Source organism: Schistosoma haematobium, chromosome 7 (genome assembly GCF_000699445.3).
Source record: "Schistosoma haematobium chromosome 7, whole genome shotgun sequence".
Lineage (NCBI taxonomy): Eukaryota > Metazoa > Platyhelminthes > Trematoda > Strigeidida > Schistosomatidae > Schistosoma > Schistosoma haematobium.
Genome location: NC_067202.1, coordinates 17889760 through 17917109, shown reverse-complemented (window position 1 = coordinate 17917109; position 27350 = coordinate 17889760). Strand labels below are relative to the sequence as shown.

Sequence of the window (27350 nt, the reverse complement as noted above, 5' to 3'; positions counted from 1 at the left end):
CATTATAAACAACATTTGTGACAAAATATCAACGAATATATGACAGTTACAAATGAATAACAATAAAAATTCATTCATAATGAATAGAGGGTAAAGAATAGAATTGTGTACAATTGAATGAAACTAAGTATGAAGAAGTTTGTCTGTGTGTGTTATGTGTGTGTGCATACGTGAAAGAGAAAGAGAAAGAGCGACAGTGAGAGAGAGAGAGAGGATTAGGTGATGAATGAAAGGTATACACTAATCACCAATTATAGCATATATTATACAAACAACTTATAATCCTTCATCCCCCCTCTCTCTCTCTGTCTCTCTTTGTACATGTAAAGGTTACACATAATTATGCACTAAAAAACAAACAAACATGATTATATAACTAGGATACAAAATTGTGTATGCCATCTATGCCATCTATGCCATCTATGCCATCTATGATAATGTCACAGATTTATGTCAGCTGTTTCATTATTTTAAGATTTATTCATTTGGCACAAAGTACAAACTGACTTAGCAAAACTTCACTGGGTGTTTTTTGTTTGTTTGTTTTAATCTTCATTTTGTTAATGTTCGTTTAAAGTTTCATTTTTTGGTTTCTCTTTTGGTTTGGTTTGGTTTGTTTAACCAGTACACCTTTCTTTTTCTTCATCAATTTGATAAATGTTAACGTTTTTTTTGTTACTAAGTATTCAATTTAAGTGGATTGTCATGAGATGATCTGCTTCCATTTGACAAGTTACGAATAGGAAGTAAAGAAGAACATCTTGGATTTTAATGTTATTGACAATTCTTACTATACTTACGCCTATTATCCCAACCCTGTGGAAGAGTATAGACTGTTCACCAGTATTCTTCATCCAACTCTCTCCTGAACAATCCTATCCAGTTACTATTCATCCTTTTCATGTATGTTTCCAATTCTCAATGCAATATGTTCTTTAGTCTTTCTGTTTTTCATTTCCCTACACGATTCCGATCTGAGGGTTGCCTCGTGATGTAGTTTGATGATTTCCTCAATGTGTGTCTTATCGACTTCTAATATCTTTTCCTAATTTGGTTGGCTTGTTCTCTTTCACAGTAGGCTTAAAAAACAACACTTACCAATCACAATCTTAATATACTGAAAATCTATGCGTTTGTATGTTTAAATGTACAGTGTAAAAAAAGGGTCACAAAGCGGACACCCGCTTCATCTTCGCCTGCATCAACATCAATTAGCGGTCAAACACCATGACATGTCCTCACTTATATCAATGCAAGTGGACAACTGTGGACACTCATTCGATTGGAAAAAATTGGAGGTTTTGGGTAGAGGCGATTCCAAAAACACCAGAGAATTTTTAGAAGCTTGCCATTCAGGTCAATCAGCAATAAACAAGCACATTGAAATCGATCCAATTTATCAACCAATCAGGAAAATTATGGACAAATATGGGACCAAGAATCAAATTAATGGAAGATACAACCAAAACAAAGAAGTAAACAATGACAGGTTTAAGGTCAACAAGAACCAATCAACATCGAGGTGCACAGGACAAGCTATGAACCACATGTGGGGAAATTCGAACATTTCACTTCTACCTGAATGTTATGCTGATGACGATGTCGTTCAGAAGAACGATGAAAGCTCTACGACTAAATCATCCAGTTCAGAAAACAAAACTCCATCAAAGTCACAAAATTAACTAGTTTTATGTAATGTCGCAAAGTCATCAATGATCATCGTTTAGAAACTCTCAAACAGATATACACAACTGTTCGATACTCTCTTAATTTTCAATCGTTATGGCATAAATCGAAACCCCCAAAATAAACAGTATTTACGTAGATATCAGGGATAACTTCGAGATTCCTGAGGTTAGGCTTACTTTCCTACCGATAGTGTTGCATAATCATCATTTTATGTTGTAGATTGACTGAAGCTGAAAATCAATATCATTAGATTACAAGTAACAGCTCTTATGGTATTACGCTCATCGATTCAATCCTGTGTGTTGTTCATATTTATTTACTACTGAAAAAATTCCAAAGTAGTATAAAACAGATATTCAGTGCCTTTATTTTTTTTAATGGTCAGTCAAATAATGTGGTGAAAAACTACCGAAAACTCGAAGGTATTAAACGGGAAACCCTATTCAACCTAATTTTCATAATATTCGGTACGAATAGGCAGTAATGTAATGTCAAGAAAACTGCTGCACCTGAAATGTTTGAGTACTTACTTATTGATGCCTGTTACCCGTCATAGAAGAGTATAGACTGCCCACATGCATTCTCCATCCAAATTCGAGTACAGGTTATTCAGTTGCACAGTATGAAAAGTTACTAGTGAGCTCTTTGGGCCACGATAACTTTTCTGAGAGACTGAGATATTTACACTGGTTGATTACTGACTAATATCATGACTATTCATGAATCAGAATGTCCTACGGTATTCTATCGATAAAGACTTATGGAAAACGTTAGTTTGAAATTTTCAAGAAACTATCTTTAACCAACCTCTGAAAGCTTGTAACCCGTTTCATCAACTTTTATATTTACAAACCAGTTGAAGGAATCTGTAAATGAACCATTGTATCTTTATTTATGTAATTCAAGCTCATATTACCTTGTGTTACAATCAGAGTCATTTCAATCTCAATTGACTTATATAAGTATTGTAGATGTATGTGATAATGAAAGATGACATATAATATAAAATTAAATACGATTTAATAGTTGAATTCATGAGTCAATTAAAGCTAGACCATCAAGGAAAGCCTGAAAGCATTGGACAGCCATTTCATCGAAGAATGACACTTCGCAGCAGTACACATCCACAATCCAGTCCCGCAAGATTCGAATTCACTGAAGACAATAGTGAACGGTGGTGCAAATTCGTGGATAAGTTGAAGTTGTACATTAACACCGTTAGATGTAGGCTCAGGTTCTCGGTTCAAATCTCTCGAGGCGGGATCGTAAATGTGCACAGTTAAAGTCCCACACTAGAACGAAACAGCCATCCAATGTTTTCAGGTTTTCTATAATGTTCTTGATTGAGATCATGAACCGATTTATGTTAGACTACCGTTGGAAATCTGGAAGCACTGAACGGTCGTTTCTTCTCATTGTGGGACTACTTAGCGGTGTGCATTCACAATCTCACTCGATGGATTCGAACCGAGGGCCCTCAGTCTCGCACACGAACGCTTAACCTACTGGACTACTGAACCGGCATCCAACATCAACCACTCGACAAAATTGCGTGACCATCATCCATTGTACTGAGGTAGACACCTGTTTCTACCCGACACAGATGAACTTCACTAGTCACAACTTCTATCATGATTTAGCTTTAATTAACTCATGAATTCAACTATTAAAGATCAATATAATCTCTTCATAAAACCCCCCTTTATTTATTTCTCACTTTAAGCTATCAATGATAATAATAACAATTCAACTTTCTTCTCTTTTTCTTTGTTTTCTCCATTTAATTTACTCAATACATAAATAATAATAATAATAATATTTTCACAGATTGAACTCATGAGTCAATTGAAGCTAGACCACCATTAAAAACCTGGAAGCACTGGACGGCCGTTTCGTCCTAGTATGGGATTCCTCAACAGTGCGCATCCACGACCCTGCACCACCCAGGGCTCGAACTGACTCATGAGTTCAATCTGTGAAAATTTCTAAAAATCTCCACAAAACACATTCTGATAAATAATGATAATAATAAAACTATACATAAAAGTATCATTGTTTACTTACTTACTTACTTACTTACACCTGTTACTCCTCGTGAAGGAGCATAGGTCGCTCACCAGCATTCTCCATCCAACCCTGTCCTGGGCAATACTTTCCAGCTCCTTCCAGTTGTAATTCATCCTTTTCATATCTGCTTCTATTATCCGACGTAATGTGTTCTTTGGCCTTCCTCTTTTCCGCTTCCCTTCAGGATTCCAAGTTAGGGCTTGCCTCGTGATGCAGTTTGACGATTTGTTTACTGATCAACTAATTTAGTGAATCATTTAAGAAGAAAGAAAAAAAGGAAAAAAAGAAAAAAAGAGAGAAAAAGAAAAACGAAACAAATCGACCTGGAAAAGAAAAACAAACAAAACAAAATCTTAATCAATCAATCTAATTAATTTAATCAATCGATCAATCAATCAATCAATCGAATTAATGATTGATTTTGTAATTCTATGATGTAACATGATTGAATGAATTGAACTAGATATCCATCTATATCTAACTATCTAACTATCTAAATTGAATGAATCTCATTCAACAATGAAGCTGATGGACTATTAGCTCACTTTCATAAGGGGATTACCTTCATTATTTCATTATTAATTCATAACACTTGACTTGTCAATTTGATTTATAAAATTCAATTAGTTTGTATGTGATCTGATCTGATCTGATTCATTAAAATAATTGAATTAATGATCTAGAAAAAAATAAAATTATAATTGATTAATTATTAAGTGAATAGTGATCAATGTCAGGTCTTTCTCTTAGGGTAGATCGAATTTTATTGATTAAGTTACAAGTTGGCAATCAGTCTAAGTGAGTCAATATTGTATGGATTATATTGAGAGAAGATGATGGTTAGAAATAGTTAACCAGTAACCCTGATCGATAAGAGTTGATCTTTACTAAGAAGAATCTGAGAAGATATGACAGTGATCACTACCTCAGTGATTAATCAATTGTAAATACATGTCAGTATTACAGGAGGTCAATTGAGGCTTGGATAGCTCAGTGATAACATCTTTAACTATGAAGCTGGGTGAAACGGGATCGAATTCATCAGAAAGCATCAGTTTCCTCAAGATTACACTTATAGATTGCTGAAGAGTGACAAAATAGCACGAAACCTAGGTCCAGAGTTCCCTGTAAACTATCTCTAACCACTATCTTATCCCAACAGAATTATTCGGATGTTGTAACCGGTTAAAGATAAAAAAAATTCCAAGTACAAAATACATTTTCAACTAACTAGTCAACAACTAAAACCATCGTGTACCTGAGAAGATCGTCAATATCATCCGGAACTCATATGATGGACTACACTGCAAAGTACTTCATGGAGGACAGCTGACGGATGCATTCCAAGTAAGGACCGGAGTCTGACAAGACTGTTTTCTCTACCCTTTCTTCTTTCTTCTGGTAGTCGACTGGATTATGAAGACCTTGACACCAGAGAGGAAATGCGGAATACAATTAACAGCTCGGAATCAATTAGAAGATTTGGCCTTCGCAGATGACCTGACCCTCTTATCCCATACACATAAACAAATGCAGATGAAGACAACTAGTGTAGCAGCAACCTCTGCATCAGTAAAAGGGAAAAAGCAAGTTCCTCAAATACAACACACAGAACACCAACTGAATCACACTTGATGGAGAAACTCTGGAAGAGGTGAAATCTTTCACGTATCTGGGTAGCATCATCGATGAACAAGGAGGAACGAATGCAGACTCAAAAGCGAGAATCGGCAAAGCAAGGACGGCAGTCTTACAACTGAAGAATATATGGAACTCAAAACAACTGTCTTTCAGCCAATATCAAAATCACAATCTTCAATACAAACGTCAAGACAGTGAATTCTATTGTACGGAGCTGAAACTTTGAGAACTACTACTACAACCATCATGAAGAAGGTACTAGTATTTATAAATAGTTGTCTACACAAGATACTCAATATTCGTTCGCTGGATACCATAAACAATGACCTACTGTGGGAGAGAATAAACCAACTTCCAAATGAGGAGAAAATTAGGAAGAGGCGTTAGAAGTGGATAGGACACACATTGATGAAATCACCAAACTGCATCACGAAACAAGCACTAACATGGAATTCTGAATGGAAAAGGAAAAGAGGAAGACCAATGAACACATTGCGTTGAGAATTGGAAGAAAAGATGTAAACGATGAATAGCAAGTGGACAGGATTTTCCAGGACAGAGTTGAATAGATAATGCTGGTAAGCAGTATATGTTCTTCAACGCAGGGGGGTAACAGGCGTAGATAAGTAAGTAATATCTAATTAATGCACTTGATAGTAATTTAACTACAAGTCAACGGTTACTTACACTTTAAATTAAACACCTTAATTAAAATTTATCACTTAAAGGCAGAATTAATTTTTGAAGAAATAAGTGGTTATTTTAAAGCAAACTGATTGGAATCAGTAGTCATCCCATTAGGAAAGATTCAAACAACCTGTACAAATCAATTAAACTTTATTCCATTGAACAAGCAATTGGATATCAGGACTCAGTAGTTAATTGGACAACGTGATGTCATTTGAGGCGAACTAGTGTGTTCGAGTACCAAAGAAAATATCAACATGTCTAGAATGCCCTGTTCATCCAAGTAACAAGTCCCAATCCAGATGAAACACTCATCTTCTATTCCACTCTTAGTCACTTTATCATCTTGGCTTATAAAGAAAAACGTCAATAGAAAGAGAAAAAAACAATAGTTTATTTGAAAGGTTATTCAATCATCCAAATCACCATCATCATCCAAGTCATCACATTTAAACAAAGAATCTCGCTGGGGGGGATTGTGGTTGCGCACTGCTGAGGAGTCCCATACTAGGACGAAACAGTCATTCATTACTTCCAGGTTTTCAATGGTGATCTAGCTTCAATTGACTCATGAATTCAACTACTGAAAGAATAAATAGTTAATTAAGTGATTTTGTTCTTCTTCTTCTTTTTCTCTCTCTTATCACCTCACTTTTGTCATTTGTTTCAATTTATTTCATTTAAGTTCAACAAAAACGTATCATTAACAGTTAATTACGAAACAAAATGATAAGTTTCTCTTTTTTTTTCATTTACAAGTAATCATTAATTTTTTTTCTCTTTTTTTCTTTCTTTTACCTGCTCTATTCTTTACAATAACCCCCCCCGCCTTTCTGATAATATTTTTATCTTTTTTGAACTAAAGATCCCACGCCACCCCCACCCCTATCCGACCCAGTAATCTTTTACCTGCTCTATTCTTTACAATAACCCCCTTTCTGATAATATTTAGATCTTTTTTGAACTAAATATCCCACGCCACCCCACCCACCCCTATCCGACCCAGTAATTTTTTTTAAATTTAAGGTCAAAATATTCATCATATTTATTATTTTGTATGTTGCTATGACGTTTATTTACTGGAGAAAGTTCAACTTTAAAACAAAATAATAATAATAATAATTTAAATAAAATAGAATAGTTATTTATTAAAATGTCAATTTTGTTTAAGCAAGGAGGGGAGGAGGGGAGGTGAAGGGGGAGAGGTTTATGGAAGTGGGGGATCATTTTTAGAAAAAATTTAGAATGAGATCATTCATTCATTGTTTTAATTAATTGGAATCATGCCAAATATAAATTAACAGAGAAATGTTTTATAATAATTTAGTAAGTTGAATTCATAAGTCAATTAAAGCTAGATCACCACCATGGAAAACCTGGAAACATTAGATGACCATATCGTGGATACACACTGTTAAGGAGTTCAATAGTAGAAAGAAACAGCCATCTAGTGCTTCTAGGTTTTCCATTGTGATCTAGTTTCAATTGATTTATGAATTCAACTATTAAATTAAATAGAAATTAGTCTAATTCTCTGAAGGTTATACTGTGAAGGGGACTTACTTACTTACTTACTTACTTAGGCCTGTTACTCCTCGTGAAGGAGCATAGGCCACTCACCAGCATTCTCCATCCAACCCTGTCCTGGGTAATCTTTTCTAGCTCCGTCCAGTTGTAATTCATCCTTTTCACATCTGCTTCTATTTCCCGATGTAATGTGTTCTTTGGCCTTCCTCTTTTTCGCTTCCCTTCAGGATTCCAAGTTAGGGCTTGCCTCGTGATGCCGTTTGACGATTTGCGTAATGTATAACCTATCCATTTCCATCGTCTTTTCCTAATTTCTCCTTCAGCTGGAAGTTGGTTTGTTCTCTCCTACAGTAGGCTATTGCTGATGGTATCCGGCCAATGGATGTTGAGTATCTTGCGTGGACAGCTATTTATAAATACTTGTACTTTCTTGATTGTGGTTGTTGTAGTTCTTCTAGTTTCAACTCCGTACAGTAGAACTGCCTTGACGTTCGTATTGAAGATTCTCACTTTGATATTGGTTGAAAGTTGTTTTGAGTTCCATATGTTCTTCAATTGTAGGAATGCGACCCTTGCTTTGCCGATCCTCACCTTTACGTCTGCATCTGAGCCTCCTTGTTCATCGATGATGCTTCCTAGGTATGTGAAGGACTTTACATCTTCCAGAGTTTCGCCATCAAAAGTGATTGGATTGCAGTTTTCCGCTTTGAATTTGAGGACCTTGGTTTTCCCTTTGTGTATGCTGAAGCCTACTGACGCAATTATGACATTGCGTTGTGAAGGGGACTGGAATGATAAAATAATGATAATAATTATTATTATCATTATAAGTTCACTTGGTATTGTTGTTTACTTGAATCTTCCCATTGATGTTTAGAACTGCAAATGATCATTCTTATTGGCATATATGCATATTGTGCGTATATTCTCATTGTTGCCTTAATTCACAAGCATTATAAACAAAGATGGATGGATAATGACTAGCAATGGAATTCAGTTTAATGAGCGTTTTGTTCTATTTGAGACTCGTCAGTTTGATGTGCTTATCATATCTCAGAGTTGATAGTCACTCAGGAACTTGAAACCAGGACCGTTTGCTTCAAACATCATCACCTTATCCATTTCAGCTACTGAGTCCTGATAGCAACTAGCTTTTGAAATCAGACGAAGTCTACCTAATAGCTCTTTTGTATTAGTATGAGACTTTTCAGCAATACAAACTAATGATAGATTCAAGAATAAATCCTGAAGTTCCAGTACGCAATAGTAACTAATAAAGTCTATACATATCACGACTAATACACAATATATTGCATGGTAATGGATGATAATTGCCCAATATTATTTAACATCAAAATATAGACAGTTCTGATGGTAATGTGTTTATTGTAAGAACCTAAAGTGTTAGATTTGATCCCTGGTGAAATTTCATAAGCACACTCCTCAGTATTCCATGTCTTTTTAATCGTTACTTTGATTCATTAATTTTATAATGTGGGCTACCAATATTAATAGGAACAACATCAATGCCTAATATATAACTTACATACTTACGCCTGTTACTCTAAATGGAGAAGAGACCGCCGACCAGCACTCTCTAACCCACTCTATCCTGACCCTTTCTTTCTAGTTCTATCCACTTTTTGTTCATTCTTCTCATGTCTATCTCCATTTCTCGGTGTAATGTGTTCTCTGGTCTTCCTCTTCTCCTTTTATCTTGAAGATCCCACGTGAGGGCTTGTCTTGTGACACGGTTGGATGCTTTCCTCAATGTGTGTCCTATACACTTCCAGTGCTTCTTCCTAATTTCTTCCTCCTGTGGAATGTGGTTTGTTCTCTCCCACAGTAGGTTGTGGTTGATAATGTCTGTCCAACGGATCCGAAGTATTTTATGTAAATAACTGTTAATAAGCATTTGTATCTTCTGGATTATGGTTTTCGTAGTTCTCCAGGTTTCCAGCATATACAGTAGGACTGTCTTGACATTTGTATTGAAAATTCTAACTTTGGTGTTGGTTGACAAACAGTTGTTTTGAGTTCCTATCGTGATGAAGCAATCGAGCTATATTGACTGGAACAATCGTTCTACAAGGTCTTACCATGCCAGACAGGTCGGTTGAAGAGTGGTAAGAATAAAAGCAGCAAACCCAAGCTGACTGTACAGCAATGCTGGCTTCCCATAAGGAGGGTTGGGGGTAGAAAAGGTTGACCCTAAAAATGCACACGTTGCCTTATCTCACGGATGTTCGTCTGCGGCAGTAAGGTTTCAACAAATACGGAGCTAATGCGAAAATTACCCACAAAAAGTCGTGTGTGACCGACATCAAGCATTCGACCCTTGGGCACTGCAGTCACGCTCTCAGGTCACTAAGATCACCTCTAATCCAATTTTCTTTTCAGGTACTTTCAGAAGAACTTTTCCACGGTTTGGGCAACCAGGAGATGATAACCGCCCACATACCTTTAACAGCACTCGAGACCATTGTATTCATAATCAACCTCCTTCTTCAATTCCTATCATTCCTTCTACATCGACTCCCAACTCTGAACTTCCCTGGTTGGTGTATGCGCACGCTTCTTATCCAGTATTCATCTTTAAACTTTAAATAAATAAATGAGTAACGCGTTAATAGTAGTAGATCGAAGTGAAGACGATTACATAATACTCTCTAGTGTGTAATGGTAATACACATGGCAACAATTATTCCAATGAATATGACAGTTTCATATCATGTGATGTATTACTTTTTTCTTTTTCATTTGTTTTAAATCTAGATATGGAATGATTATCATTTCTTGTGGAATCCTAAAGAGTTTGGTAATATAACTACTTTAAACTTACCATATACTGCTGTATGGAGACCAGATATCCTGTTGTATAATTGGTAAATGAATGAATTATTGATTCACTATTTAGATTTCGTTGCCAGTACATGATTACGTAATTTTTATTGATGAATAGATTTTTCACGTTTATTTCAGGTGAAGAGGGTATCTTTTAGGTTTTGGAAATGTTAGCGCTAAATTCAAAGTAGAGTAATAATCAGCAGTTCAACTAAAAGATAGTAACAAACTAATCAATCACTGAATAAGCTACGTTAGTGGAATTCAGCGGCACAGAATATATATGCGCCACACAAGTCACTTGATCTGTATGTGGGCTGTGATATTGCTCGGGTGTCCAGATTGAAGCAGGTAGTTTTCTTGGGAGACGACACCCGGAACCTTCGACCTAAAGGTTTGATCCACAAAATAGTGGAGCAACGTGAGGAGATACTGCCTCATGGTAGCCGTTGACCAACGATTGGTTCATATGCCATTTATCCCTTCATTATTCTGGAGCCCATGTGCACCATTGGTTTGGAATCAGAGTTTTCCAACTCATCTAGATTGACTCTCCGTGTCCACCAACCCGGTTAAAGCCCCCACCGGACATTCTCTTTTCATCCTCTCAATTACGTAGACAACACCCGTGGTGTGAGAAGGCAGTGAGTACAACTTCTCTGAAGTAATAATATACATACAAGACAGACCACATCGTACCATAAAATAGAAAGTACACATTTGTACAAGATCAAGCCAAAAGTGGCTGTGAATGTGGGAGACTGTAATTAATAGACTGGGCATAACTCAAGAATGGTAAATCGTATAATAATCATCTATGGGTCAAAATGAAGCTTATAATGAGAGGAACATGAGTATGAATAGTTTAATAACATAACAATTATACAATAAAAAGATATATTTATCGTATTGGTCCATAACTGGGTCCCAAAAGTTATCATTCATTATTCTAATCGGAATATAACATGTGCATTGATAAATAAACTGGTAAATGTTAGCTGACAGCATCGACAATGAGCACTTGTAACTAATGAACAGAGTACCAATATCGTCTAACTAAGAGCGTCACATCAATGACATGTAAGTATCCATCTACATCAATAGTACCATTCCACACATGTGAATACACACACTACAAAAATAGTACACAATTTATCTTCTACATGATTCATATGTGACCGACTTTTTAATCAGTCATCCTATGAAGTATGCAAGTAAGTAAGTTACTAGGTCGGTTAGATCATCAATATTGATCTTCTTTCACTTTCACGTTTATTAAACCACAAATACCGCTCTATTCTGTGTGAAAGTGTTATTAGTTAAGATCTAACTCGAAAGCTTCGTCAGTTATATACAATCTAGAATATTATCGTCTTGTTACTTCAAATACAGTTGTGTTTTTTTGTGGCTTTTTTTTAAAAAAAATTTAGTGCGGATGAGAAATTCGATCGTACATTTCCAACAAATACAATCATAAAACATGATGGTACTGTTCAATGGATGCCACCGGGATTGTTTAAATCTACATGTAATATAGACATCTTATGGTTTCCATTCGATGAACAGGTAAATGGCAATAGTTTTCATAGTTAAATTCATGAAACGATTAAAGCTAAATCACCAAGGAGGACCTGAAATCACTGGACGGTCATTTCGTCCTAGTATGGTACTTCTCAGTAGCGTTCACCCATAGGCTCACGCACAGGATTCGAACCCAAGACCTTCGATCTCTTGCGCGGACGCTTAATCTTTAGACTATTGAGCTGGTCGACATCCAACGGTAATAATATCTAACTTTCATTGATCCATAAATAGCTGCACGACCATTCATCCATTGTCTGAAGTGGATTCCTGCCTCTACACACACTGGTCACGGTTTCTCACTAGAACTCCAGGAAATCATCTTGAAGCCAGTCACTCGTGTGCACATGATGATTATGATCCAAATGGGTTTTTTTGTGTGGAGAATTTAATCATTTTAATAGTTGAATTCATAAGTCAGGTCTATAAGATAAATACTAACAGATTACTTATTAACCATTCAAACTTCTTCATTTGTTTTATTCATTACGTCCACTCTGTATGACTAAATTAAGAATTCAAGGTTTATATAATCAGGATAGAAACAGTGATCAATAAAGCTCATCCATATCTGACAGATAACGTTCTCAATGTTATTGTATCTCTTAAACAGTTCGAACATTCAAGGTTCAATCTAGTAGTGAAGGTTATTGTAGAGTATAGATTGGTTAGATATATCTTTGACATTGTTCCATGGTATCAAAAGATTCTTGTATTATTTATATAAACCTTTCATTACATCATATGAATATCAATCAAGTTAGTTATATGCTTAACCATAGGCTAAAACAATCCTTGAAAGTAGGAGATTGTCAAATTTAATTTAACAAAGTGTTGAATACCATATTATTGTGATAACTTAAACAAACTTCTCTGTATGGTTTTAACTGTAATAATAATAATAATAATAATCGTATTTATTTATGTGAATTATAAGACACTAAGAGAATTTAGAGAATACCTCCTTCCTTCCTTCCTTCCTTCCTTACTTACTTACTTACTTACTTGCTTACTTACTTACTTACTTACTTACTTACTTACTTACTTACTTACTTTCGCCTGTTACTCCTAGTGGAGCATAGGCCGCCGACCAGCAATTTAAAGAATAGTCAAGGTAAATTACAATGTTCCTGTAGAGTGAATCATACAATTCGATTCAGTATTACATAGTTATATTCTGTTTAATTTATCTAATAAACAGTTTAATATGAGAAAAGCGTTTCTTCGGATTCTGTTTCACATCATGATAAGTATTGCTAATTGAATGTTACATTTGGTTCCTATACTCTTCTAGTAACCCTTAGGTTAAATCCACAATAACAACTTGAACATAAGAGAAGAAACGCTTTACTCTAAAGGTTCGTTTATGTACAGAATATCTAGGGGTATTTATGGTATTTTAGATGATCTTTTGCTTTCAAAAAGTTCTGGAACGCTACTAGACATAGTAGTAATAGTATAGGTATTCATCCGATCAGAAACGCGACATATGGCATTTCACTTTCTAGATGTTTCTGAATAAATTTCTATAGAATGCTAATTGGATAAGATATTTCTCAGCGTTCTCAGAGCCTTTTTTTAGAGCAATTTTCTGGATCTCCCCAATATTTTAGAATGGTAAATATGAAAAGATTGACTTTGGTTCTATGATTTAGAAGAAACTTTCAGATTAGCGAAACTTGAAGGCTCTGGGTTCATTATTTAGTCAGATCATGTGATCCATTATTGTGAAGTCTACGACTGAGACTAAATCAACTCCAGTTTTTACCAATCTAGACAAAATATCAATAAATTCGAGTCTTAATTTGGTTGATTGATGAGAAATTTCAGGAGTACATAGTAGGACGAATCTGGTTCTTAATTCTCCCCGTCGACCCAGATGTTTATCATTATTCCGTTCGTGAGCAGTATCTTTTACAAATATGACATTGTAAAAACCAGATTCATGAGTTACTTAAAGATAGACCACCATGGGAAACCTGGAGACACTGAACGGCCGTCTCATCCTAGTATGGGACTCCTCAGCAGTGCGCATTCACGACCCCACTCGCGATATTTGAACCCAGAACCTATCAGTCTCGGGTGCAAACGCTTAACCTCTAGACCACTGAGGTAATTAGCATCAAACAGTGTTAATGTATAACTTCAAACAGTCCATTAAGTTGCGCCACCGTCCACCGTTGTCATCAGTGAGTTACTGTCTCATAACAGACGCGGTTGAACTCCACTGGTCACGGCTTCTCACTAGAACTCTAGGAGATATTTCTTGGAGAACTTCACTAATGTTATTAACATAATGCTATGAATTAGATTGAGGAATCCATTTTTGTATTGTTCGTTCGAATCTTCCCACTGATGTTTAGGACTATAATCGATCAATCTTTTATTGGCATATGTAGAAAGATTGAAACAAACCATACATAAATGATTTAAAACTTCACCTCATTACATAACCTAGTGGCTATTTGAGCTCATTAGCTCAATGGATAACGCGATGGTGTTTGAAGCGTATGGTAGTGGGTTTGAGTTGTAGAGTGACATATCAACTCAGAGATTCAAGTATTCCGAGCTGACGAACCTCAAGTAGGACGAAATGCTACTGACCATTATCCATTCATCTTTGTTGCAAATTAAAGAATTCTTTCAAATAAGCTGTGCTACTTAGTTAAATTCAGTAGCCCAATAAAATTGTTCAAATAAACTTTTGAATGTTTTTCATTGAAGAGTTGTATATTAAAATTTGGAAGTTGGACATATTATGGTGATCAAATTAATTTTCAATTACAATGTATCAACGCATCACAACCTGATTGTACACAAGTTGGAACGGTTGATTTATCTGAATATTCACGTAATGGAGAATTTCATCTTAGTGGTAAGGAGATTCAGTTTGTTTGTTGTGTACGTTGTGGTAGACCAATACAGTAGCAGGGTTATTGTTTAATGATGTATAGAATTAGTTACTAACTAACTTACTTACTTGCGCCTGTTACTCCCAATGGAGCAGAGACCACCGACCAGCACTCTCTAACGCACTCTTTCCTCGGCTATCCTTTCTAGTTCTATCTAATTGTCGTTCATTCTTTTCATGTCTATCTCCATTTCTCGGCGTAATGTGTTCTTTGATCTTCCTCTTCTTCTTTAGCCTTGAGAATTCCAAGTAAGGGTTTGATACAGTTGAGTGATTTCCACAATGTGTGTCCTAACCACTTCCAATACTTCTTCCTGATTTCCTCCTCCTCTGGAATCTGATTTGTTCGCTTTCGCACAGTAGGTTGTTACTGATAGTGTCCGGCCAACGGATCAGAAGTATTTTGCATAAACAACTGTTAATAAACATTTGTATATTTTGTATGACGGCTTTTGTAGTCCTCCAGGTTTTCACGCCATACAGTAGAATTGTCTTGACATTAGTATTGAAAATCCTAACTTTAGTGTTGGCTGATAGACAGTCGTTTTGAGTTCCAGATGTTCTTCAATTGTAAATATGCTGCTCTTGCTTTGCCGATCCGCTCCTTCACATCTGTATCAGATCCGCCGTGTTCATCAATTATGCTGACGAGATATGTAAAGGTTTTTACACCTTTCATAGTTATTATTGATTAAACGTTAGAAAGCTTGAGATTGTAATTAAATAAAACTGTAAGACCATAATACCGAGTTATGCCTTTTCATGAGTATTTGTCAATGGCAAACTCCGAAATTTGGATCTTCAATTGAGTTTTCAACAAGACAAATCACACATTTTTAGTGTCAACATTGATTTACTGCTCAAATCATAAGATTGTTTAGAAGAATTAACATATAAATATATAACGTTCTGTCATAATATTATAATACAATAACATGAAAGATGATCTAGACTATTCTGCGACTAGACTGCATACTCGATCAATACACTTGCTACATATCAACTGAGACTACGTTATACGAGATATACAATTCAAGATCAAATATAGGAAACTAACAGTTTACTCATATATCACGAGTCAAACCCTAACTTGAGATCCTGAAGGAAATGGAAAAGAGGAAAGCCGAAGAACACTCCACGTCAGGAACTTGAAGTAGATACCATAAGGATCAATACCAATTGGAAACAATTAAAAAGGATAGAATCGGATAGAGAGTGCTGGTGTATGCCATATGTCACTCTATGAGGGTACAGTTACAATCAGTCTACATTCAATGATTCTAAAGTACTTCATTCACTATATAACAAGTTAATTGTAATTTATTCTTTTTGTTTTACACATTTTACTGGTTAAAACAACAACAACAACAATAACAGGTTCTTCAGTTCGACGTTATGCACAACGATATGAATGTTGTGATTATGATTTTGTTGATGTAAAAATTGCAATTACACTACAACGACGTGCACTTTATTATGTATTTAATCTTATTGTGCCTTGTTTATTAATATCTGGTATGGCATTAATGGTATTTATGTTACCACCAGATGCAGGTGAAAAAATATCATTAGGTAAGTAAATATGATTTTATGTTAAGACATTTTTTTCTGTAGTTTAATCTTACTTACGCCTGTTACTCCTCATGGAGAAGCATAGGCCGCTCTAATGCTCTTCTTCACTTGCTTGTTTGCTTCTATGTATTCAGCTTGTGTTTGGACTTTCTCTACTCGTGTTCGGCTGTTGTTAATTGCTGTATTCTTGTTCTTCCTTTCTTTGATCTTGTCCACTGTTTCTGTAGAGATCCATTCCTTATGATGGTATTTCTTTAGACCGAGAACCTCTAGACACGTTGAAGTTAATGCTTCCTTGATGCCTTTCCAGTTGTCTTCCATAATAGTTACTTCTTCCTTCAGTAGATCTTGAAAGGCTTGGAACCTGTTGTTGAGAGCTCTCTTGAATTTATTGAGTTTGTCAGTATCTCGAAGGAAGGTAGTATTGAACCTTTGTAGTTTAATTATCATATTAAAATTGATAAAATAGATTGATTAGAATAGACAATATTGATAGATAATGAAATAATAATGATTTAGTTGTTAGGTTATTCAAACATGATCCACCAATCTCCAAGTTCAAATCTGATTCACCTAATTTGATCTAATCACAATAGAATAGTATCATTAACTTTCTCATTTAAATTTTGGCTCAGTGCCAATGACCTGATCAATAAATTCATTAATTGAATAAGATTAATGGGTGAGACTCTAATTGATGAACGAGCCAATCAGAAGCGTTGAGGGATTACAAGGTCACAGCATGAACTACAGTACTTCATGCTAACGTACGATCGGTTCACAAGGGATTTTATACAAAACGTGATAATTAGGCGACTATAACAAATAAAACGACGAGACTATAATTTATGGACGAAACAATCAGGTATAAGATAATAGATCTTGGATTTTGGAGCGAAAGTCTTTCATCCATTGGGCTAAATAGATTTCTGGCATTATAGCTGATGTCAGTTCATGATGAACTAACAATAGAACTCACTATGTTGACATTTGTATTGAATATTCTGACTTGAATATTGTTTAACAAACAATTATTATAATCAAAAGTGATTAGAATTGTACATTTTCTTATGGCGCCTTTTTCTTTTGAAGAAAACTATCTGGATCGATATTGTTTACCTTCTTTTCGTATTTTTGTTTTTTTTTAGGTGTAACAATTCTTTTATCATTAACAATGTTCTTACAACTTGTTGCAGATAAACTTCCACAAACATCTGAAGCTATACCATTAATTGGTATGTACATTGATTCTTACAATTTATTCCGTATTTATTAAATCAATTGATAATAGCATACTACTTATTATAGATTACTTATAAATAGCAAATACATACCATATTAGTATCAGGAGGAATTTGGTGGAGATTGCAGGAATTTCAATAGTGGTCTAGTGGGTTTGAATCCCACGAGGAGGGATCGTGGATGCGCGCTGATGAGGAGTCCCATGCTAGGACGAAACGGCTGTCTAGTGTTTACGGGTTTTCCATGGTGATCTAGCTTCAATTGACTCATGATCTCAATTATTAAAATATACCAGATTATTTATTTGTTTGAACACATAAACATTGGTATAAGGAGGCATCACACCTCATCATTCGATTTGTATGAAAGATGGGATACTGTCCAAACTGATGGAGGTGGTTTTCGTAAGAGGCTACAACTCGAATCTTTGACTTACAGGTGTAACCTACAAAACAGTGGAGCAACTTTTAGGGGAATCAGTGTGATGGTAGCCAGTGACCATGAATAAGTTCATACTCTATTTGTATCTTCAGTATCCTGGAGTTCATGTGCACTATTAGTTGGGAATTAAGGTTTTTCAACTTCCCTGGGTAAATCCTCCGTATCCAACAACCTGGTTAAATCTCCAGATATTCAATTTTCACCGTGAAAATAGAGTGAGTACGACTTCTCTGACAGTGGTTGTATACGGGTGGCCACGTGAGAGTATTTAGAGAGGGAGTTTGAACTCTCCGCATCCTCATCTGTACCAGAGCTTCTTTTTGAAACAAAAAAAGTCAAGAAGTACTTTTCAATGTTTACTTTTTATCGAATTCATTGAATAAACAAACATTTAACTCTATAAGTTGTATTTCACACTGATTGAACTCAGTTATATCATCTCTAAAACCCTAGGTTCACTGAATAGCTGCTTTGTTTTAGGATGAAAATCAACATCAACAATCTCCCTATACAATCATACTAGCGGAATCGAACTAAAAAACCTTCAGGTTAAACAGTAATTGCTTAACTATACACATTTCTAACTTGAATCAATTTATGACAAATATTTCAGAAATCTTTTATTGTTCATTTGTAACTGCCCTCAAATGCCCTGGTATGGCCGAGAGTGAGGTGGACCCGCCCACCCTCTCGAAATGTTCTCACACGGCCACGCTCATGCAGTCTCTACCAGGAAAGTCCTACTCACTGCCTTCTCGTACCACGGGTATTGTTTACAAAACTGAGAGGAGGAAAAGCGAATGTCCGGTGCTTTAACCGGATTCCAAACCAATGGCGCACATGGCCCCCAGTATCCTGAGGGAACAAATGAAGTATGAACCAATTGTTGATCATCGGCTTCCATGGGACTGGATCTCCTTACGATGCTTCACTGCCTTGTGGATCAGACCTTCAGGTCGAAGGCTCGGGAGTGGCTCCCTAAGAAAACCATCTGATTCGGTCTGGATCTAGGCACCTGGGCAGTATCCCAGCCCTCACACAAATCGAATGATTTATATAGCGCATATCTATTTGGTGCCTCCTTGTACCAATATTTGTGTTAATAAATAAATAAAATCATTAGTAACTGGTTTCTACTTTAATCATTTCCTCTTCTCTTTTTTTGTTGTTGAATCAAATCACTTTGAACAGGTATCTACTTTTCATGTACAATGTTTATGTGTTCATTATCTATTGTATTTACTGTACTGGTGTTAAATTATCATCATAGATCAGCTGATTGTATTGCTGTTCCAGCTTGGGTAAGTTTTACTTAACTATTCAACTTATTAATATTGTTGTTAATCAATACTAATAACTTGAAGAATAGTTCGACTCTTGAATTACTACATTCATCTTTACAACTTCTCATATACCATCTTTCACAAGACCATTTTGTATAGTGGCAAGGAAATAGAATATAAGAGCTTAAAATTGATCTATAGGAGTTGGTGATTAAGAGTTGATGAAGATGATTTGTAGTTCAAGTGGATGATTTTGATGGAGTTTTGTTCTTTGAGTTAGATAGTTCAATCATGGAGCTTTCATCATTCTTCTGAATAACATCATCAACATACATTTCAGGTACAAGTGCTGATGATTTTGTTCAGAGGAATAATAAAAGTTTCACGACTAAACCATCCAGCTCAGAGAACAAAACTCCACCAAAGGATGATTAAGAGTGGTGAATTAGAATTAACGATTACACTTCATGTATTTTTAGACTAATTGAAGAATATAAGGCTACAATATTTAACAATAGAATAAAGAGATGTGATCAAGATTAAAGTGATCCAAAGTGATGGGATCGGTCGCATTTTGATAGTGATGTACATAACTAGCGATCATAGTAGGCTAACGAACACTCAATTACTAATCTATAAATAATCCTAAGTACCTTATAAATTACTATTAGTGTCAACTCTAATTTAATGATATAGAAATAACTTTTGGAATGTATTCAACAAGCATCTTAAAGATTCAGTTGACTTTTGTGGAATATTGACACGTCTTCTATTCGAACTGTATAATATTGACTTCCTTATTGGATGGAAATCTAAATACCTTTTCAAGGAAATGTCTAGGTCCCTCAACAAATATATTTTTCAGTGGTTAAGATCATAAGTCAATTGAAGCTAGACCATCGTGGAAAACCTGGAAGCACTGAACGGTCGTTTCGTTTTAGTGTGGGACTCCTCAGCACATGCACCATCCCTCTTTGCGAGATTCAAACCCAGAACCTATCAGTCTCGCACGCGAACGTTTAACCTTTAAACCATTGAGCCGGCATCCGATGATGTTAATATCTAACTTCAACTAATGTATAAAATTGAGCGACATATCCACCATTGTCTTCAATGAGTTACTATCTCACAACAGACCCGGTTGAACTCCAATGGTTACTGCTTCTCACTAGAACTCCAGGAAATACATCTTGAAGCCAGTCACTAGTGAGAACATGATGACTGTAACCAGAAAGTGGGTTTTGTGAATATTATAGTCATTTCAATCGTTAAGATCATGAGTCAGTTGAAGCTAGACCACCATAGAAAACCTAGAAGCACTGGACAGCCATTTCGTCTTGTTATGGAACTCCTCAGCATTGCACATGCACGACGAATTTCTGGTTTAATTCAGTCACCCTAATCAGCTCAGGATTTTATCAATCGATAAAGGTTAGTTGTAACTATATTGAACAGTAGATGGTAATAAGTGGCTGTCAACATAAAATTTCATCGCAGCTAATTACTTTAACTCGCATGACGCAATATACTTAACGTATAGTTTTGTTTACCAGTATGGGGTTGTGGAGATTGTTAAGTTTTATGATTAAGATCATGAATCAATCGATGTTAGACAACCATTGAAAACCTGGAAGCATTGGACGGTCGTTTTGTCCTAGCATGAAACTCTTGAACAATGTGCATCCACAATCCTGTTCGCGGGATTCGAACCTAGGACCTTCGGTCTCGTGCGTGAACACTTAACCTTTTTGTTAAAACGTTTCTATTGACTAACACTCATAATTTTTTTATTGAATTAATTCAGATTAGGAATATTGTCAATACATATCTAGCTAAATTAATGTGTATGGAACCTCCGAAACGTTCACAAATTATTGAAGTTGAAGATATTTCATCATCTATTAGTGATAATTTCATGGAGAATTATCCCAATACAAAAAAGTCACAAAATGAAACACTTATCAAAGGAGGAGCGAGAGGAGAACAACAACAACAAGAAGGAGGAGGAGAAGAAGAAGAAGATGATGAAGAAGGACATATAGGAGCTAAAACATTTGTTGGTTGGAATTATGATACTACTAACATGATGAATAGTAATATTAATCCAGTCTATATGAAAAACATTTATTCACTAATTCCCCTATATGTATTAACGGAAATTTGAAAACAACCACATTACCAATGATCAATCAATCAATCAATAATATTGATTATCAATTACAGAATACAGTCAATGAACGTACACCGAAAAATGCCATAGCAAATGTTATTGATTTAGATGATGATTTCCGTGCAACAGCACGTTTTGGCAATACTACTACTACTACTACTAATACTACTCATACTACTACTACTACTCATACTAATAATAGTAATATCTTCATAAATATGCATGAAAAACAAACAATATTGAATAATAATACTAAATTAAAGATGAATACTGATTTGTTATCATCAGTAACAGTAACAAATCAATCATTAACAGTGCAATCTCCTTATCGACTATACAATTCTGTAGGTAATTTTAATTCAAGTAAGTTAAAACTATAAGACAATTATGAGATTGTCATTTATTGGATATTTTTTTCTTAAAATGTTCATATCATGTTTTATATGTAAAGATAAATAGTGATTAGTAATGAAATACAAGATCTGCGCGTTTCGTCCTAGTTGGGACTCGTCAACTGGATGCGTTTGAATCTCACAGTTGATGTTCACTCTGCAACTTGAGCCCAGTCATGTTCACTTCAAGCGCGATTATGTTATCCACTTGGCTACTGAGTCAAGATAGTTACTTGTTTGTGAAATAGAGTGAAATTTTAAATTCACTTGGTACTGTTTACTTGAATCTTTTCATTGATGTTAAGAACTATAATTAATCAGTCTCTTATTGACATGTGTGCATCCTATGCATATTGCCTCGATATTGCCTTCATTCACAAGCATATAAATGTAAAAATGAATAGTGGAATCTGTTATGAGTTTATGTCCGGCTTTTTATCACGTGATTTATCCACCAATCAAAATACGACTTATACAATCCCAGCACTGTGTCAAACCAATGACGTTTGAGCGGTATGAGCAGCCTAGCGTCCTTATTCGTCCTATGTCCGCCTAATCCATCCACTTCAGTCCAGAACACCAATACCAGCTTCTGATATGCGAATCGAGTCATTTATTTCAGACATACTTGGTTTATATATCAACCAAACAGACCGCAACGCACCATAAAATAAGAAATAACATTTGTACACAATAAAGCCAAAAAGTGGCTGTGAACGTGGGAGGCAGTAGTCAATAAACTGGGAATAACTTAAGAACCGTAAATCGTACAATAATAAATTATAGGTCAAAATAAAGCATATAACAAGGGAAATATAGATATACATAATCTAGTTACCGAATATTTATACCATGAGAATATATAAATAATAATAGTCCATTAATAAGTCTCAGACGTTACTCGTAATGTAATCTTCACTAGGATATAACAGAATCCAGTTTGACGCGCGTTTCGTCCTATTTGGAACTCGTCAATTGGATCTACCTGAATGTCAGTGTTACTAATGATTATGTTAATAATACCAATTAATCATTAACTTGTCCTATTCACATCTACATATGAATAATCATTCTTTTTGTTTTGTATTTTCTCTCTTTCTCTCTGTTTCTATTCAAAGAATCAGTACCACTAACACCAATATCAACATTAGAACATGTCCAAAATGTATTTCCAGATGAATTCAGTGATCTATCAAAGAATGGTGTATCATTCGATCGACAAATTGAACCAGATCCATTATCAATCTCAATTGATTTATTAAATTTATATAAACCAGATTTAGAAATTATCATTAATGAATTACATTTTATTACAAAAATTACGTGATAATGAAAAAGAATCATTAATTAGTTTAGAATGGAAATTTGCAGCTCGTGTTATTGATCGATTTTGTTTAGTGATATTTAGTGTATGTAATATTGTTGTCACATTTGCTATATTATGCTCAGCACCAAATTTAATTGCTTCTTTTATGCCATAATTACTTGAATTGATTTTTTTTGTTGCTTGTTTTATTGTTGTTGTTTTCTTGTGGGGGTTGAGGGTTGGGGGTGGAGGGTGGAGGTGAGATAGGATGATCAAATTGTTCCTGTTACCAAGTATTGATATGAATAGTTTGTTTAAAATTCTTTCTTTTGTTTTTCTTTTTTTTTCTTCTTTTCTATTTTGTATTCAAACACCAAAATAGCCTTAATTGAATGTTGAAAATAAACAAATACAATTAGTTGATAAATGTTCTTCAATGAACATTATCCGGTTATGATATATACAGAACAATACACTTTAAATCTGTAATCTTAATACATATGTTGAGAAGAAAAAAAGAGAGAAAGATTGGATCATGAATTGATCAATATTGGATCGTGATTGATAACTTAGAAACAATATTGGATCGATTTATGATCTGTAAACAGAAACTATCAATCATCATTTCATTGAATCATTTTATAGTATTGATTATTGATTATTTCTTCTTCTTCTTCTTCTTCTTCTTCTTCTTCTTCTTCTTCTTCTTTAGATAAATGTCTTATTGAAATAGACAGATTTAGTGATATAAAATAAAAGTATAATATAGAATAGGGAGATTTTCTACTTTTCAATCTTCATTATTTCTCATTTCATAATGATGTAATTGATCATGATGAACTATTCAGTTGCTATGGATACAATGAAAGCGTTTAGAATTTCTAGTAATTGTTTTTCTTTATATGATCTGTCTTTTTGTTTAATGTATGTAGATATTGTAAACTTCAATTACATATTCAGTGATTAATATGTGAATTAGTGTATCTACTGTTGTTCCCCTCCCTCTCTCTCTCTCTCTCTCTCGTATACACACACACACAGTTTTTATCTTTGTGTTTTTTAACGAGTTTGAAATGTTCCTTCCAATGGTGTACTTATTTAGAATTGAGTTTTTTTTAGAAATTATAATAAAAAGGAATAATTTCATGATATCCATTCAATCAATTATCTTCTTTTATGACAAGAATATTAATAATAATGATAATGAATAATAATAATAATAATAATAATAATAATAATAATAATAATAATAATAATAATAATAATAATAATAATAATAATAATAATAATAATAATAATAATAATAATAATAATAATAATAATAATAATAATAATAATAATAATAATAATAATAATAATAATAATAATAATAATAATAATAATAATAATAATAATAATAATAATAATAATAATAATAATAATAATAATAATAATAATAATAATAATAATAATAATAATAATAATAATAATAATAATAATAATAATAATAATAATAATAATAATAATAATAATAATAATAATAATAATAATAATAATAATAATAATAATAATAATAATAATAATAATAATAATAATAATAATAATAATAATAATAATAATAATAATAATAATAATAATAATAATAATAATAATAATAATAATAATAATAATAATAATAATAATAATAATAATAATAATAATAATAATAATAATAATAATAATAATAATAATAATAATAATAATAATAATAATAATAATAATAATAATAATAATAATAATAATAATAATAATAATAATAATAATAATAATAATAATAATAATAATAATAATAATAATAATAATAATAATAATAATAATAATAATAATAATAATAATAATAATAATAATAATAATAATAATAATAATAATAATAATAATAATAATAATAATAATAATAATAATAATAATAATAATAATAATAATAATAATAATAATAATAATAATAATAATAATAATAATAATAATAATAATAATAATAATAATAATAATAATAATAATAATAATAATAATAATAATAATAATAATAATAATAATAATAATAATAATAATAATAATAATAATAATAATAATAATAATAATAATAATAATAATAATAATAATAATAATAATAATAATAATAATAATAATAATAATAATAATAATAATAATAATAATAATAATAATAATAATAATAATAATAATAATAATAATAATAATAATAATAATAATAATAATAATAATAATAATAATAATAATAATAATAATAATAATAATAATAATAATAATAATAATAATAATAATAATAATAATAATAATAATAATAATAATAATAATAATAATAATAATAATAATAATAATAATAATAATAATAATAATAATAATAATAATAATAATAATAATAATAATAATAATAATAATAATAATAATAATAATAATAATAATAATAATAATAATAATAATAATAATAATAATAATAATAATAATAATAATAATAATAATAATAATAATAATAATAATAATAATAATAATAATAATAATAATAATAATAATAATAATAATAATAATAATAATAATAATAATAATAATAATAATAATAATAATAATAATAATAATAATAATAATAATAATAATAATAATAATAATAATAATAATAATAATAATAATAATAATAATAATAATAATAATAATAATAATAATAATAATAATAATAATAATAATAATAATAATAATAATAATAATAATAATAATAATAATAATAATAATAATAATAATAATAATAATAATAATAATAATAATAATAATAATAATAATAATAATAATAATAATAATAATAATAATATTAATAATAATAATAATAATAATAATAATAATAATAATAATAATAATAATAATAATAATAATAATAATAATAATAATAATAATAATAATAATAATAATAATAATAATAATAATAATAATAATAATAATAATAATAATAATAATAATAATAATAATAATAATAATAATAATAATAATAATAATAATAATAATAATAATAATAATAATAATAATAATAATAATAATAATAATAATAATAATAATAATAATAATAATAATAATAATAATAATAATAATAATAATAATAATAATAATAATAATAATAATAATAATAATAATAATAATAATAATAATAATAATAATAATAATAATAATAATAATAATAATAATAATAATAATAATAATAATAATAATAATAATAATAATAATAATAATAATAATAATAATAATAATAATAATAATAATAATAATAATAATAATAATAATAATAATAATAATAATAATAATAATAATAATAATAATAATAATAATAATAATAATAATAATAATAATAATAATAATAATAATAATAATAATAATAATAATAATAATAATAATAATAATAATAATAATAATAATAATAATAATAATAATAATAATAATAATAATAATAATAATAATAATAATAATAATAATAATAATAATAATAATAATAATAATAATAATAATAATAATAATAATAATAATAATAATAATAATAATAATAATAATAATAATAATAATAATAATAATAATAATAATAATAATAATAATAATAATAATAATAATAATAATAATAATAATAATAATAATAATAATAATAATAATAATAATAATAATAATAATAATAATAATAATAATAATAATAATAATAATAATAATAATAATAATAATAATAATAATAATAATAATAATAATAATAATAATAATAATAATAATAATAATAATAATAATAATAATAATAATAATAATAATAATAATAATAATAATAATAATAATAATAATAATAATAATAATAATAATAATAATAATAATAATAATAATAATAATAATAATAATAATAATAATAATAATAATAATAATAATAATAATAATAATAATAATAATAATAATAATAATAATAATAATAATAATAATAATAATAATAATAATAATAATAATAATA

General features: G+C 31.3%; 1 protein-coding gene across 1 annotated transcript in view; it reads left to right on the top strand.

Moving 5' to 3' along the window:
* Window positions 1–24501, top strand: part of CHRNA3_2 (Neuronal acetylcholine receptor subunit alpha-3) — a gene marked incomplete at its 5' end in the record, with an annotated part of 38878 nt that extends 14377 nt beyond the window's left edge. The window contains 9 exons of the mRNA XM_051219606.1: window positions 10387–10496; window positions 11886–12021; window positions 14761–14911; window positions 16325–16519; window positions 17668–17754; window positions 19394–19503; window positions 21290–21631; window positions 21709–22018; window positions 23166–24501. Of these exons, the coding sequence (XP_051064582.1) occupies window positions 10387–10496; window positions 11886–12021; window positions 14761–14911; window positions 16325–16519; window positions 17668–17754; window positions 19394–19503; window positions 21290–21631; window positions 21709–22018; window positions 23166–23374 (1650 nt within the window). The 3' untranslated portion in view covers window positions 23375–24501. The remainder of the gene's footprint in view (window positions 1–10386; window positions 10497–11885; window positions 12022–14760; window positions 14912–16324; window positions 16520–17667; window positions 17755–19393; window positions 19504–21289; window positions 21632–21708; window positions 22019–23165) is intronic.
* Between the last annotated feature and the right edge of the window lie 2849 nt (window positions 24502–27350).